Source organism: Helicoverpa armigera, chromosome 2 (genome assembly GCF_030705265.1).
Source record: "Helicoverpa armigera isolate CAAS_96S chromosome 2, ASM3070526v1, whole genome shotgun sequence".
NCBI lineage: Eukaryota > Metazoa > Arthropoda > Insecta > Lepidoptera > Noctuidae > Helicoverpa > Helicoverpa armigera.
The window spans coordinates 13,891,186-13,908,414 of NC_087121.1; the positions used below are offsets into that span (position 1 = coordinate 13,891,186).

Consider the following 17,229-nt stretch of genomic DNA (forward strand, 5'->3'; position numbering starts at 1 on the left):
GTTGGAGGCAAAGGAAATACTGCAGTGAGCCGTGCACTCCTGCTGAATGTCAATAGGTGTCTGACTCATGCATTCTACGATCACCTGTACGCTCCTCTGCGATTGCAGCCCATTATCTACGGCTGTTACACCACAAACTATTTACATTGACGACTTTGTTTGAACGGAAAAGTCAATCATCAATATCTAACTCTAAATGTATCATGTTTTTTTCTTATTTACGAGAGTTCTAGGATTTGTTTTTGATACTGTTGATTCACTAGTTTGTGCTCTGATAATGTTACACAGGTTATCTTATCCGCAACCTGAATCATATTTCCAAGCATAATCCGTGTTGTATCATGAGGTCTAGGAAATACACGATTATAATCTTCCGAGAAAATTATGAAAATGCCTCATAGTGGAATTTTGCAAATATCACAAAATATTTTACTTAGAATTAATGTGCAAGCCTATTGATTTGCGATACCTACCTGACGGAGTTTCAATGGCAGTCGCTTTCTCAGAAAGTAAGGAATATTGTTTTCGTGAATGTTTGCGTTTCGTTTTCATGTTCTTTAATTTTTTATGACAAATCCCACGTATACCTTAAGCTCATGTATTTTCTGAAGTATTAACTTGTAAGTAATTCCACAGTACATAGCGGAAAATAAACTGCATTAAACGTAAATCCAGCTATTTTTAATTCTATATGTGGTTGGGAACATCAATCGCTGTGTAATGCGTCACTATTTATCAATGGGCTCAGTTTACCTTGTAAATCACTGTCCACTTGAAATCTAGTTTGTATACACGCTAGCATTTCACTCAGTACTAAAAAAGACTAAACATCCTTTCATTATATGAATGACATTTTGCGAAGCGCCGGCGCAACTCAATGGGGCAATCACCGGCGCATGCGCCCTCCCAGTATAGTCATCGATAGAGGAAATCACTCCCTCCATATAAGGCTCGACGCCTATTACTGGTATTACTTAAGCTAATTGAACGCTTTATTATTCAAGCCCAGCCTAGATCGCCTTTAATCGCTATTTATTGCTAGTCAATGGAATTAGTGGATGGATCTTAATAAATCCTTACTGGGAACTGCAGACTATTTACTTGTCAATCTCTGTAATTTGAATAGGAATTCTAATTTATATTTAAAGGATTTTTTTCTGTAGAGAAGTCCAGAGTTGTAAAATCTGGCATAACGTGCGGTTATCACGTACAATCGATTACTCACTGCGTGCCGGTGGCAACAATGGCGACGCCTGCGCACTGTGGCTGCGGAAGTTGTGCAGGAAGCCAATGACTGACACCCAGACGTAACCCGTCCTACGTTGATAGTGACGTCATTCTTATTCAGTTAGTGCGCTCATTTTGGTAATGAACATATTGCAAAGATACCATTTAGTTACAATTTCATCGTCCTGATATTTATTCCAAAGAGATATTGGGACATGAATCGTATCATTGATCCGTAAAAGTGGGAGGCTATTTCTATAATTGAGTGATTCGTAAATGGTTCGCGGATCCATTGTTCCAATGACGCACTTAATTCAAAATCATCCATTGAACCTACAATCTAATCGAATAACTTCAAACTTATCGACACACATCCATTCTGATTCATTGATGCAACAGCGCAAGGTTCCTGAACTCTCATTGATCGATATTTTCCACCAGCCAAGCGAAAAATTACATGCCAACAATACGCAAAGCTCTACGAACATGTACTGATTCTATTTCTATGTGTTACATCGCTTAAAAACCAGACAACCTTTTTTATTGTAACCTCTAGTTCAATTTCTCAAGTGGTTTTGGTATAAAACATCAAACCTCTCGAACGAACAGTCCGTTTGTTTATTGGCACGCTGACAGACCGCTATAATAACAAGTCGGGCAGGAAAAGCTTATTAAAAAGTAATTTAGTAGCTGAGCTAAGCACTTACACGTGTCAGTCTATGGGATCTGTTTTGACAGACACACTAATTCCTGCCTATCAAAGCGGTTGGTCCACCATTCGCCGTTATGTAGAGTCAGATTTATTAATATCTGTGCTTGGTCCATTCGTAGACATGGTAGCTCAGATTTTGTTTTAGACTTACATAAGAGTACAGTTGCAACGATTATAGTTTGGTTGCAACAGGCCGTTAATATTTGGTTAATCAAAAACATTTACTAACCAGCAAATATCATCCGAGAATCTCGATTTCAATCATCTATATTCAAATTCTATCTTTCTTCGTATTTCCGTCAAAATGTTCGTGTCTATCAAAACTGTTGATGGCTAAATACGAATTGACCGTCTCGTTGACCTTCATATTTCAGCTTCTGTAAATCAATCTCTTTCAATCAACTGATGGCTGATGTCATTTCGTCGTTTCTTGATGATTTCAAACAAGCAATTCATTTTCGCTACATTAACCAGAATTAGTTCTTGAAAACCAAAGTCTAAAAGTCTATCAAGACTAAAAACAATATTTTTATTTCTATTAATATTAGAAGTCGTTGACTTTATAATGCGTACGCTTGGATTCGCACTGCGTCGTTGACGAGGTTTCCGTTTCCTCCCCGAAGCCTTATAAGGACCGTGTGAAGTTTTACAATACATTTTAATATTGTACGGAATGCTACCGAATTTGTTACGAGTTTCACGGAATTTTTCAGACCCAATTTGGAACGTGAGATTTCTTTGCCAACGCTTCTTGCAGTTCCATGAATTTTAAATTTTAAACCTTAGTCGGAAGATAGATCAAAATATAAAGGTTATTATTAAGAAGTCCATAAAATTATCTAAAGATAATGAGGGCAATATGTAATCGTTTTCTGAAGTCGACTATATTTCTCAGAAGGCAGTTTACTGACACCTCGGAATTATCAAATCAAGACTGAAAGTCCGATTTTGAATGTTTGTTTTCCAAATATCGTCTGCTAACACGAACATCACGAATATCTAAATAAACTAGCTGTTATCCGGAACAGAGTGATTCATGCGACATTATATAAATATTCCGGGCGTTAATTTATATTATTTTACGCTATCGGCACTCCCGCGTTTATGGTCAAGGCCGTTGTTAGGGTCAGCACCTTTGACTATTTAATCACGATACGAACATAATTACTGCTTGCTCAGGTTATCAACTATCCCCTAAATGATAACGTGACATCTCCAAGGAAATCCCTTAAATCTTCGACGGAAGCTTTATACCTTCAAAAAACTATTCCACAGAGACTGCTGCTCTAACCATTCGAAAACAAAAAAAAGGTTACAAATTCTTATAAGACTTTTTGTAATGTTCCTCAATGGGCAATTAGTAATACTCTCGGGACAGCCGTGGCCCCTTATCCGGTCGTTTTAAAAGTAGGTAGCCTCCTAATTACTTCTGCAGTCTTTTTCCATTTTTTGTTTGTCTGCTAACCAAGCAACAGAGCTTAGTGCTCTATTATTCAATTATCCTGTTACACTTGCATACTAAGAATCAGTGTCTCATTTTAGTCTTATTAAATGCACAGTTTACCTATGTGCTACTCCCATTAATATTTGAGGTATATACTACGTCTGTTTCTGGTTTTGTGCCAATCAGGACACATAAGGCGAACACTCGCTGTTTATCATAAAGCTCCATACAGAAAATCTACTTATGATATCTGAATCTTGCCAAAAATCTGATTGCGGAAGGACCAAATGTAGAGCGTTACAAACTAAAACAAAAAATTACAAAAAAGTCCAACACGAGTGTTAATTCGTCCTCATAAAATGACGTCATTTGGCACGAAAGCCGCAGCTGGTATAATGGCACAGTGACATCATTGCAAGGTGCGTAGGCATATCAGTGCAATTTTATGTGAACAATCGCATTACTTCCAGTTAACCGCGGCTAATGTGATATGTAAGTTTACGAGCGAATTGTTCCTCGTAAACTGTGTGTCGGATCTCAAGTACTTGATCATCAAGTGCAGTTATACCTAGATCTGGGTCTTGACTACGTTTTATTACTGCACCACCTGCACGTTGATTGCCTGATGAACGAGGAATGAGATCCTCTGTCTGATCTGAATCTTTTTCAATTACATGGGTTTGTAGTCTATTTATTCGCCTTTTGATTAGGGATTATCATTGGAAAGTATCGTTTTACTGTATGGGTTTTGGTAATTTAACAATTTCTTTGACCTAAAAGTATCAAATTCCTGTACTCAACATCAATGACATAAGTATCCAGCTCATCAAGCTAAGCCAACAGATATACTCCCCAAATTACCCGTGTCCTGAGTGGCGCGTAATGACCACAGATATACAAACACACGCTCTAATTGCCACACATGTTGGCACATTGATTAAATTCCTCACCCATCATGAATATGAATGAACAAAGTCATTTACATTCAAGTGATTATCCGTAATTGATCGATGAGTGACGCTCGTTATTAAATTATGAGCATCGGCTTGTATTATGACATTACAGTAATTTAATAGCCAGTGGGATGTGGATCGGTCCCTTGAGGAGTATTGCCGCTTGTTAGCCATAGACACCTGCTTTATAAACATACATTCCTGTGGAAGTGAAGGTCGTTCCCAGAAGACAGTGTCAATAACACGTCGCCTCTATTGATTGATATTCTACATAGCTCTTCCTCAGCGGATGTTGAAGGAATGAGGTTATATTAACCTCCGTTCAAACCCGTCGAAGATTCGCGTAGGACCCTTCGTGTCGTACATTTGTAAACACACAATCAGCTTTCTTTTGACAAATAAGACCTTTGCAATAACAGTTTCGCTCAAACAAAGATTATCAAAACCCCTTATAAAGCTCTATGGAACCTATAAAGAGCATCTCGAATCTGAGAACATCTAAAACAACATCACGTTCAAGGGGCGTTGCACCGCACCAAAAAAGCAAGATTTGAGCGATCACCCTGTTAGATCAACATTCCCAACAAGAATGGTCTTTCGTACATTGTAATAATGCCCATGGTTTGAGCTTTGTATCCTTTTAGTTGGCTTACGACAGGCAAGCTAGACCCCATAACGGTGAAAACTGCAAAGGCACTCAAGGTTTCATTTTTGATTGTAAGAAGATAACTTTCGGCAATTTTATTAGCTTCTGTCTCAAAAGTATCATAAGCTTCGCAGATAAGTTATCAAAAACTGCATGACCTCTCAATTGAAAGCATTTTAATTTAATTTATAACTAAGCTTAGATACTGTATATGAAAACATATACACAAAGTATCATACATTTCGCCAGCATAAACGTTGTTGCTAGTTTGAGAATCACGGTTGTTATAAACCGGTTCAGTAAAGCTATCTATCGAACTTTGTGAGTGCACGTGCACCAAGCACAAGCGAGTACTGTTGTGCAAGCGGTCAAACGTAGACAATAGACGCTGGACCCTGTTGTTCTGACTTCTGACCACGTTCAGAACACTGTTGCTATTGATTGCTATGAGTACATATGGTTATGAAATGCCGTAAGACTTGTTTACTTTAGAACGAAGCAGTTTTCTCATCGTTCATTAGTGACTCTCCAAACACAGCTGTCTATGAGCTAATGCGCAAAATTTTCATTAATAAACAGAGGCGGGAAAATTCCCACACAAGGAAACTATGCTGGTTCAACAAACATGACTGTTCGTAGAAAAAAACGTATGTTTTAGCGAAGATGACAGAATGCTTGTGTGATAGATAACTACGGTTTTGAGGTCGACGGTTACGCCGGCTGCCATCAGGAATGCGACAACATTCCGCATTGGCACCCATCGAACTGTGAACTTTTGTTACACTAAATCGTTTGCAGTGCGAAAATGCACCGTGACTTTATACGCATAAAGTATAATTTTATATAACACATGTCTGTATTTAAAATAGAAATAAATTAGAACTGCACTATTAATAAACGTTGTCTATTAAGAAACGTTATGTTTACTTATTGTTTTTGATGATTCATTCGATAATGTGAACTTCAAACTGTTAATTGGTTTCGCTAATGTTGTGATTCATCGATATTAATATTTATGTCTAAACGTTTGACAGCTGTGTTAGGAGGCGTCACTCCGAATGCCATTACTATTGTATTCAGTCGGTTAAACTTTCACGTGGCCCGGATATACTTTAATGATAGGTTGCTACTACCTTCATGATAAATAGTCAAATAACAACAAAAGCAATAATAACAGTTTAAGCTCTTTTGATTTTTGACAATTGAATGTGATAATACATTACTCGTTTATGTATGTAGATTCGTTCACTTTGCAATAATGGTCTAATCTAACCGTCAGACAGCCAGTTATAAAATTCTATAGATATCTCGATGGCAAGCTCGATCGAAGCCTTTCAAAAATTAAATGGCAAGTTTCGAGAAAATTGCTCCCAAAATACACGCCTAAAATATCACTTTTACAAAGAAAACCTTTTTGCCTAATGGCAGATTTAATACGAATTTTCCTTGAATACCTGTCTGTCGATCATTTAGCACGTTCCATTACACAGGTTTTATAGGAGTTTTGCGTCTGTGTGTGTAATAGGAATAATTATAAGCACACACACTAGTGTACAAGCTATAAGTGAATTGATCGTACGTGATTAATTTAAAAATCGTTGATATTAGCTACGTTCCAACACTGCATGGCTACTTTGTAGAACCTGCGACAACAGTACATAAAATAACATTATGGTTACTGATTATTTTTGTTGTTATTTATTTTAAAATGACATTATTTAATGCTTTACTTTTATTGCCACCAATAGTGTATTTTCATCATGTACTACTTGGTATCTTCTGAAGCAAGATTTACAAATAAATGATGCGTCTTCAAAAGGTCTATGGTCGCTGCTTGTAGCTTATCTAGACGTTTAACTTCATTTACCCATTAAACCTATTACAAAATTAACGTTTTTTGCTCCCAGCAAGAAGTAACAAGCTCTCAATGTAACTATACCCATGCAATTTACTAACACATAAACACACGACACGTTTGTCCGTCCGTGCGAGTTCCCACGACCCTTTTCATAGCCAATAACTAAGTGTCATTAATTTTTATCGTCATCGTTTTGATAATAGACAAGTGTCTCTAATTATATGTTAGGACTTGGAGTTACGTAAAACGCGATGACATCAAAAATAATAATGTAAATACGGATTGAATTGTTGTGACTCATTTTTTTGTTGATAATTTGTTGTTCTCTGGTGCGGAAATCTGTTACCGTTGCATTATAATTTGCATAATATTCCAAACAAAAAAGTTAAAACTGAGGAGTAAAGTTTCAAGTCGTAAACAGAAATACCACATTTTCTTTCGCAAAGGTCTCGGCAACAGTTCCCAGAAGCTAGTACTACATAACAAGTACTAGCATGAGTCAGACATCTTTGCACGTTCCCTGACGTCAGCCATTGTATTCGAGGTGTCAAAACGGCAACAAAAAGCCCATTCTATCACTTAATTACCTGCTTATTCACATTTGTCGGTAACTCATGTCCTACAAATTGACAATCCTTGGGATAGCTCAGGTTATATTCCGAAGGAGTTATTGTTATATTCCTGGTATAACTATGTGATACCTAGTAACAAGATGATGAACAATAGTTATTCTTAAATTAAGGATAATACACATACTTGAAGATAAATTAGTTTTTTCCTGACAAATTCACGAGTGACTAAGATGCAATTGCACGCATTGCATCGTTATGAATAAGCATGACTGCATTAACCCACAGTACGCTACTCAACGCGCTTGTACAATATGAAGAAAATGTCACGTGAATGCCGAGTCCAAAATAAATAAGCGTTGCGTCTCAACAAAAACAAACATCTGTAATCAACTAATTCGAATGTGCTAAAGAAAGCAAATCATCATTTCTAATGAGACATATTTCTTTAACCAAACCTGCTCTCCTACTTAGATATGCATACGTAGTAGAAACAAATCTTAGTTACATAACCTTGTTAATCACAATAGCAATCTTAAGACAAAATATAGAAACCTGCTTTACGACATAATGATGTTCCCTGATGAATTTTAATAATCCCAATACAACGGAACAAAACATCCTTAAATACCAAGTCTAACCTAACCATCTATATCTTCTTTGTCCACAGACAGTACAACACGGCTTTCCTCACAGAGCATCAGCGCTAGCATGGGACCCCCTCCTCAGGGTGGTAGCGCTAGGCACAGCCACCGGCGCCCTGAAGGTCTACGGAAGACCAGGCGTCGAGCTCTACGGACAGCACACAAACTCAGACTCCAGCGTCACACAGATACACTTTATTCCTGGTAAGTAAAGAAATGGATGGACACTTAAGTACCTCGACTGCGGAGAAGTAAAGAAAAAAAAAAACTATTTTATCGTCATCGTGTCAGCTGAAAGAGGTCCACTGATGGACAAAGGCGTCTCTCAATGTTCGCCAAATTGCTTGGTCCTAGGTGACCCGCATCCACTGCTTGCCGGCCAGATCGTTCGTCCATCTAGTAGTCAATTTTATCGAATTTTTAAAAAAATGTATTAATATACGCACGAAAATATAACAAGTGTGCCAATGATGCAATATGCAAGATATCTGTATCATGCAGGAAATAAATTGATATTCCTTTAATAAAGGTCTTGATCTACATAATTAATTTCCCATGTGTCACATAGTTACCAAGAACGCACAAAATCTTAAGATCAGGGTCATATATTTATACACTGAATTCATGCATAAAATAACTTTAATACTTGCCTGAGAGATCAACACGGTAATGCTCCTTACACCTCACCAAAAAAGGTTTGGGGATATTTTTTTTTGTTCATGAATGTCTTAAAAATTGAGAGATTCCTGAAATGTGTTACATTGTACCTTTACTGATAAAAATACTATATCATATTGATTAAGCACGGGCTAATCAGCAGCAGTTGGCTGAGAAATGCTCATTAAATTAAATGTTATGTTAGGCATGTTAATAATTTTAAGGTGGGCCCAGGAATGCTTTTATTAGATTAGGACTATAAATGATGACTAATTATAATGTGTTGTTATGCCTCTATCTTATGAGTACATCGGCATTATGACTGATAAGCATTCAAATAAAATACTACATGATACATACTGAAATTCAAACAGATGCATTTAACTTCATAAAAACATCACAATATTATTTTTCTAAGAAACCATAAACAGTCCTATTAATTTCCAGTTTATTCGTCTTAAAATATAAACAGATAGAAATAAACAGTTCGTTAGGGATCCAGACTCCAGTGCGGTGTAGCTGCGCCCACGCATACGGTTTATTATGAAACGTTTAGTCACGCCCAGTGACTTTGATAACGTAGTATTTTTGGATATTATTCATCTGTGGCATACTTACGCCCTTTTTAGTACATAGTATGCGAATATTAGACGTAATAGTATATTAACCGCTTTTATTATCTAGTATATATGAATACAATTTATTTGAAACTATACTTTTCATTAAATAAGCATGAGAATGTAAATTTAAATTAACATACGTATTTGGTTAGACCTCGATAACTATGAAAATTAAAAATGGACATCCCTACTATTAGTTTATCAGAATAAGTTTCGACATTGAAACAACTCTAGATGGTCAAATACTAGATAAAATATATGATTATGGAGTTTCAATTTTGGGAATGTATGTACCACAATCTATATTATACACATACTACCAATATGTGTAATCATCGATATTTGACTTCAGCCAATTTTATCGATAAGATAAAATAGGGCGGTGCTGATAAGAAAGCAATGAACTTACCATACATTTATGAAATAACTGAACCTGTTAATAATAATAACCTATCCTAAAGTTTGCTAATCGGTAAGTTACCGATTAGCAATATGATATTGCTGAAAAATTATCGTCATTTTATCAGGCGTTAGCAACTCCCAAATAGAATATTTAGATGTTTAGAGAAAACTCTTTTCTAATATAACTTAATTGGAAACACAAATGAATTTGGAAATCAAGAAAGATTGCCACTGCTTTGTATTTAATTAATACAATTATTTTTGTCATTTTAAGAGTTTTTCTGAATGATTTAGGAAACACAATTGAAAAGCCAACTCTTGCTCTATTACTTACTTGTTATATTATGTATTTTTGCACATTTTAAAACCGATCTTTTTATTATTTTCCAGGCACAGGCCGACTAGTATCACTATCAGACGACAACAGCCTCCACTTATGGGAGATAAACGAGAAATCCCTCGTGGAGCTGAAGACATACATATTCGAAGGCAAAAACAAGAAAATCTCGTCCCTATGCGTCGAGTCTACGGGGAAGCACCTGTTGATCGGTACTGAAGGGGGCAATATATACAACCTGGACCTTAACACGTTCGCCGTCACCGAAGATGTGATATATCAGGATGTTGTTATGCAGAAGTGAGTGTCAACCATTAGATATATCATCAATCAATTCGAAATTAAATTTAACTTTAGTCACCTTATTATAAAATGTGGTCTTAAAAAAGATACCGGCTTTAGTGCTAGATTTAAACCATCACCTTCAACAAAGTTTTTACAACTATTGTAACTTGTATAAGGCGGTATGAAGCATTTAGATATTATAGATTATATCAAGATTTATTATTTTCCCTGGTACGTAAAATTGTAGACAATAATTCTTACAGCTACCTCATTTAATTAGTTGGATAAAATCAGATTTTTCACAACAGCTACAGCATTTTAATACCGAAAAATTTTGTATAGTATTCTGAAAAAAATTAAGATCTCACTAACACACGAACTCTTACTTCCAGTTGTCCAGAAGACTTCAAAGTAAACCCAGGCGCGGTAGAAGCTCTCTGCGAGCACCCGAAGGTCCCGTCGCGACTGTTAATAGGCTACAACCGAGGCCTCGTCGTGTTATGGGACCGAGTCGCCGCGGCGCCCACCCACACCTTCGTCTCCAACCAGCAGCTGGAGAGCTTGTGTTGGAATGATGAAGGTAACAACAGCAACATTATGTTTGTAAGAGAAATCAGTGGTATAGTTGCCGCCAAACTTTTTGTCTTCACTGAATATGGCGGTATGAGCTGCTCAAAAAACACTTTTCGTATTAATTGAGCTAGGGATTTGAGAGAACTATGTAACTGTGATAAAAAAAAATCTTAAACGGTGTGGAAATGCATCACAATCTCAGATAACGCAATGCGATAAGTGTTTTTACAACCCATAATTTTCAAACGCGATATAAGCTCGATTTTTGATATGGTCCTGAAAATCATTTGGCATTTTTACGTCCATGAAAAGCTGAATCAGCTAAGTAAAATATCAACCATCTTATCGTCTCATAAATACCTTGCAGTTCAGTAAGAAATAAATATCTCCCTACCTTTTCCCATTTACCACCACTATAACACAAACTCTTCTCCCAGGCGAGCACTTCACATCGTCCCACAACGACGGGTCCTACGTAACATGGGAGGTGGCCGGAGCCAACAGCGACCGGCCCCTGAAGGAACCCATCACGCCTTACGGACCCTACCCCTGCAAGGCCATCAACAAGATCCTGAACAGGACCAGCGTTGATGGCGATGAGATTACTATTTATGCGGGTAAGTTTGGGATTTTTAACTATTACTAATTATATCAAAGTATGATAAATGTTGCCTATGTATAAAAATCACGGTACAACAAATTGTTTAGTTTTTTTCAACTGCCTTGTAAGGCCTTCCAGCATGCTTATTCAAATAGCATTTATCATCATCTGCCTTCTCCCAACTATGTTGAGAGTCGGCATCTTGTCTAAACAGATTCAGTTGAGAACCAGTGTTATTTAATTAAGTAGCATTTATAAATGGTTTAAAATAAATAAATTGTAACTTTAGTTGATGAGAATCTAGAATTTGGTAAAAACATTTTGTTTACAGGTGGTATGCCACGAGCCTCATACTCCGACAAATACACAGTCACAGTACAACAGGGAGAGAAACACGTCGCATTCGATTTTACTAGCCGAGTAAGTTATCGATACTCTTTACAACAATAAATCGATAGTAATCAATCGTTTTTGTCAATCTCAAATACTAAGTAGTTTTTTCTCCGCCTTTTCACACGCGTCCCACAGGAACTTCTGCCCATACCCGGATAAAATATAGCCTATGTTACTCGGGAATAGTGTAGCTTTCAAACAGTGAACGAATTTTTCACATCGGTTCTGTATTTCGGAGCCTTTAAGATACAAAGAAACAAAACATCCTGTTTATTAAATTATTAAGTATAGATTATTTTACTTATTTACTTTTCAAGGTAATCGATTTCTTCACAACGACCCCGGTGCCGCCCGACGGTGTGCCGCTACAGGAAGACAGGCCCGACACTCCTGCGCAGATGCAGTTACAAACCGTCAACCAAGTCGCCGCTGCTTTGGTAACTTTACAATAGCACAATGTTGCTCACAGAATAATTCTTATTGGAAGAGATTCTTGTCAATAAATTGATATCTCACACGTAGGCATAGATTCCTCATATTGTAATGGCATCGAACTAGCCATTTTTTTAACAGATAAAAAATTCTATCTATAGTAACATGCTGTGCAAAAGCAAAAAGAAAAACAAAGTACCTAATGTTTCTTTGTAAACTAAGTTTAGTAAAGTTTTTAATTTTTATCAAAATTCATATTTACAAACAAATAACATTTTGTTTTTCCCTTTGTCCCCAGGTTGTATTAGCAGAAGAAGAGTTAGTAGTTATAGACCTATGCGACGATCGCTGGCGTCCTCTCCGCCTACCGTACCTGGTCTCCATCCACGCGTCCGCCGTCACTACCGCGCAGTTGGTCGACAATGTTGCGTCCAACGTCTATGAGAATATCGTCGCCGCTGGTGAGAACTCTTATTTGATTGGTTTTTGATTTAAAATGAGATAAATTTTGTAATAAAAAATCAAAAATCATTTATTTAAACTTGGCTGCAAGACAAGACAGTACTTTTTGAACGTCAGAAATTTACATAAGACAGCCCCCAAAACGCCCGCCCTTCACCACTTCCTATGTGTTTTTGCTGGGAAGAAGTTTCAAACAAATGTGTTTCTGATAGAACTGGACGAGTATATTTCATTTTATAGGAATCATGCTGGGTGTACGGTATGGTACAAAAAATAAGAAATGTAATCCAATTAGAAAGGATCATGCGTAATTTGTACCCTATAAACGTAAACCTATGCCATATGAAAGCTCTTGAAGGTGTCTTCAGTACATATGCTACCAAGATTACCTTTATAATATTTTAATGTACTCCACCTGCAGTTTTACATCGGGTACTCAAAAGCATACGCACAAAATACGATAAAACAATAAAATATTTAACTTAACAATACTAAATCTGTTATTTATCATGTCCAGGTCAACAGCAAAGCGAAAATGTCTACTCTGAAAGCGCGTGGCCGATCTCCGGCGGCGTCGCGGAGACTCCCGAGCAGGCGGAGCGACAACTGCTACTCACGGGACACGAAGACGGCTCTGTACGATTCTGGGATGTAAGCGGAGTCGCCATGACTCCTCTCTACAAGTATACTACTGCGCAACTGTTCAGGTGACCGACATTTTATTTATATATTTTAAAATTGATGATATAAAAGAGAAACCTTTAAAAAATAGTGATGCTAGCTAAATAATAATTATCTTAGCAAACTAACACATAAAGCTAACTTTTAAATATGTGAAAAAGCTATTTTAAAAGATTTTCGAGTTTAGAATTTATATGCCATCTAATTTTTCTAGAGGTAAATAATGGTTTACATAGCCTGCTAAAGTCATTCATGGCTTGCAATGAAGGCCTCGACACATAGAGGCCATGTGGGACAACCTCGTACTCAAATTCTCATTGCGTAATTCCTAAACCAAAAAAATGTTAGGGAATGTTTTGATAAATATACTATGGGTAGCCATTATTTCAGAAAAAAATATAATTGTATGTTAAATGTGAACTATTTATGCCGCATTACAAATCAATTCAGAATGATCTGAACATAAACACGTTGATAAACTTTTAGGTATTGAAACGGTATTATTCTTTTCATAGGCCAAGTTGAATTACTGCTAAAAATCTCTTTAACCTAATGCCCTCTGTGTGACGTCGCCTTTACCGTTCGCTAACAATTTGTTCCTCTGCTTATTGCTTGCTCATTACGAAGTGGGCTCAAACGGTCGACCACAAGGTAACAGTTAATGTTGTTAGCATGAAAAATTATTTTATTGCCAGCTGCATGACTTTTTATTCATAATTTTTTTTTGTTATGGCAACTTTATGCCGTCATAAATCATTGTTCAGTAATGCACGCAGTATGGAAGGAAATATTGATCACATTTTTAGATTTTTTGTTGGTCTTATAAACTGTTACCTTCCTAATTTATTTTGTAGCATCTCATTTTGCAATGATTTGCCAAAAATATACATAAAATGAAACATTTTAATATTCATAGTATTGTGTCCTTCATAAGCTGGAATTCTATCATAACATAAATATTCATCAGCCTATGTATAACTTCATCAAACCCATCATGTTTTTAACCCCATATATTTTTGTTAACCAATCTACCGTGTGGTCCCCCCGATAAGGCCACTGATACTAACACATAAAATCAGTAACTAATAAAAAAAAAATATTATTTATTTACCCTGGCAACATTATGACTAGCCAGAGACAACATCATTTTGTATTTAATACATTTTCATACCTTTTTTTTATATAAATAGTGGTGAAGAAATAGGCGAGAACAACGACAGTCAGACCGACGAAGAGGAATGGCCTCCTTTCAGACGAGTGGGAACCTTCGACCCTTATAGTGACGATCCAAGGCTTGCTGTCAAACGGGTAAGAAAGACATATAGAATAAGGAACATTTTCGAAAAATAATCTTTTAACATCATTAAGAGTTTTTAAGAGACAAATACGTTACCCAATTTTATATATTCATTTTTTAATCATTCTATCACAGTCACACTACGTAAATTGCTGCGGCAGAAAAACTATAAAGGCCCATATTCACCGACAGCGTATTTTTCTTATGTTGTCGGTGAGCTTTGGCCTTTATAATGCTTAAAGTGAAGTAAGGTTACAGTATTTCAACGTTAATCATCAATGGGTCACTTTTAATGATGAAATTCTCTTGTCAGGTAATCCTGTGCCCACTTTCCGGAATGCTGACAATCGGTGGTGCCGCTGGTCATATTGTTATCGCAAGCCTCAAGACATCGTCAAACACTGCTGAAGTTAAGGTAAATATATAAAATAAAGGTAAAAAATGGTGTAAATATTATTTATATATTAAGTAAATTACATGGTATTGTTTTGTTCCAGTCTGTGACAGTGAACATCGTATCAGATCGCGACGGCTTTGTATGGAAGGGGCACGATCAGCTGACTTTAAGATCAGGATCACTCACATTCCCACAAGGATATCAGGTGAGTGATGAAGCAACAATTTACAATCTTAGGTTTGAATTTCAGCTAAAGGAAAGACCTTTTTGATCCCTCCTATCTTTCAAAGGAATTGTAGGCCTACTTACAAAGATATAGAAATTCTGTACTAATATTAGAACATAAGACTCGGGGTTGCTCCGCTTGGGGATACACCGTGAGGGAGGCGGAGACGAGATGTTTGATAAACAAAAATTTGGTTGGTTGACAAAGCTCTCCGCTCGCCGCTAGACTAAGTGGCGGCCCGATCCATCTCTAATAGACAGCGACTTTTTAACAAAAAAATTGTCGCCGTATGTTCCACAAAGAGTGAATATTAATGAGTGGTTTACTTCCCAGGCCAGCTCGGTGGTGCAGCTGGTCCCCCCGGCGGCGGTGACGGCGCTGGCGGCGCAGTGGGAGTGGGGCGTGGTGTGCGGCGGCACGGCGCACGGGCTGGCGCTGCTGGACGCGCTGGCCTGCCGCCCGCTGCTGCACAAGTGCACGCTCAACCCGCACGGTAACAACACTCTATATGAACTTCCTAAACTTAGGTAAAGGCGGGGTGGAGTGCTGGACTCTTACCAGCTATTAAGCGTCGCCGTGTCTCCCTGCACGTGCACGCGGGGCCGCGAATCTGAATTCCACATCTCATCTCCTGCACGGTCAGTGAAGTGTTAAGCTACCCCATGCATCGCGTCAGGGGCACGCGCCTATATACGTGCGCCGCCGCCTCCTGTCCGACGGGGACGGGGACTTCCCCATCATCCGTACATGGGGGCAGAAGGCGTTGCCCGCCCTTCTCCCTCTATGCTCGGTGCCCCTTCTTCGGCCGGGATTGGAAGTCAAGATCTCCCTGTACCGCAGTATAACTGTAACCTGACCTAACTAAATTAAATTATGGAGACAACCTTCTAAAAACCAGACTCGAATCTGTATTGTAAAACTGCTGGACATCCCATATGTATTACCCGAACATACCCTTGACTACTTTGATCTTCGAGTCAAGGAGGCAGACTTTTAAATCATCCCATCCCAAAGAAAAAAAATAAGAGTTCGTATGTAATAATCCCTTTTATCTTTATAACAGATCATTCCGGTGCTGGCGACACGCCAATTTCAAGAAGAAAGTCGTTCAAGAAGTCCCTGAGGGAGTCGTTCAGAAGACTGCGGAAAGGAAGGTCACAGCGGCGACAGACCACCACGTCGAGCCCCACTTCACCCACACAAGTGAGTACACATAATTATGTACATACTTTTAAATAGCACAGATTACTTACAATTACTTTGTAAGAAACACTCATAACATACCAACCTTCTGGGTACGGCAGGCGTTAGATGCAGTGGCCGTTCTACGTTAGTGGAAAATGCGCCTATAACCCTTTTTTATTTGTGATGTCACACTTATTACATTATGTAACTACAGGATCCTCTATGTACAGTGCAGTGTACCCATATACTCGCTCATGGGTTCCTCTATTTCCATCTTGTACTCCCCTTGTAATACCCCTTTGTACGCCCTCATGTACTCCCCCTATAAACTCCCTTATGTACCATCCCTAAGTCCCATATATGTACTTGCAGGGTCGCGTGGAACAGCTAATACAATCATATTGTTTTTTCGTTGCAGCCAATCCCGAAAAAGCCCACAGACAAGGCGGCATCAGACACGGACGCGGAATTGAAGCCCGTAGAGCGGGCGATCGAAGCGAGACCTACGGATGACGGGTTCGGCTCTATGGTGCGCTGTCTATACTTCGCTAGGACATTCCTTATTAACAGTATGTATTGATTAAATAAATAAAACCTTACCTTATACCAAGGCTTACCTTGTATAATT

At 37.9% G+C, this 17,229-nt stretch overlaps 1 protein-coding gene across 1 annotated transcript in view; it reads left to right on the forward strand.

Annotated features, from left to right (window-relative positions):
- Positions 1–17,229, forward strand: part of LOC135116632 (lethal(2) giant larvae protein homolog 1-like) — a 42,475-nt gene that overhangs the window by 19,842 nt on the left and 5,404 nt on the right. The window contains exons 3-16 of the mRNA XM_064040723.1: positions 8,080–8,257; positions 10,123–10,369; positions 10,747–10,934; positions 11,365–11,544; positions 11,860–11,948; positions 12,239–12,358; positions 12,652–12,814; positions 13,333–13,522; positions 14,687–14,804; positions 15,107–15,208; positions 15,291–15,395; positions 15,750–15,909; positions 16,480–16,619; positions 17,020–17,170. Coding sequence (XP_063896793.1) covers positions 8,080–8,257; positions 10,123–10,369; positions 10,747–10,934; positions 11,365–11,544; positions 11,860–11,948; positions 12,239–12,358; positions 12,652–12,814; positions 13,333–13,522; positions 14,687–14,804; positions 15,107–15,208; positions 15,291–15,395; positions 15,750–15,909; positions 16,480–16,619; positions 17,020–17,170 — 2,131 coding nt within the window. The remainder of the gene's footprint in view (positions 1–8,079; positions 8,258–10,122; positions 10,370–10,746; positions 10,935–11,364; positions 11,545–11,859; positions 11,949–12,238; positions 12,359–12,651; positions 12,815–13,332; positions 13,523–14,686; positions 14,805–15,106; positions 15,209–15,290; positions 15,396–15,749; positions 15,910–16,479; positions 16,620–17,019; positions 17,171–17,229) is intronic.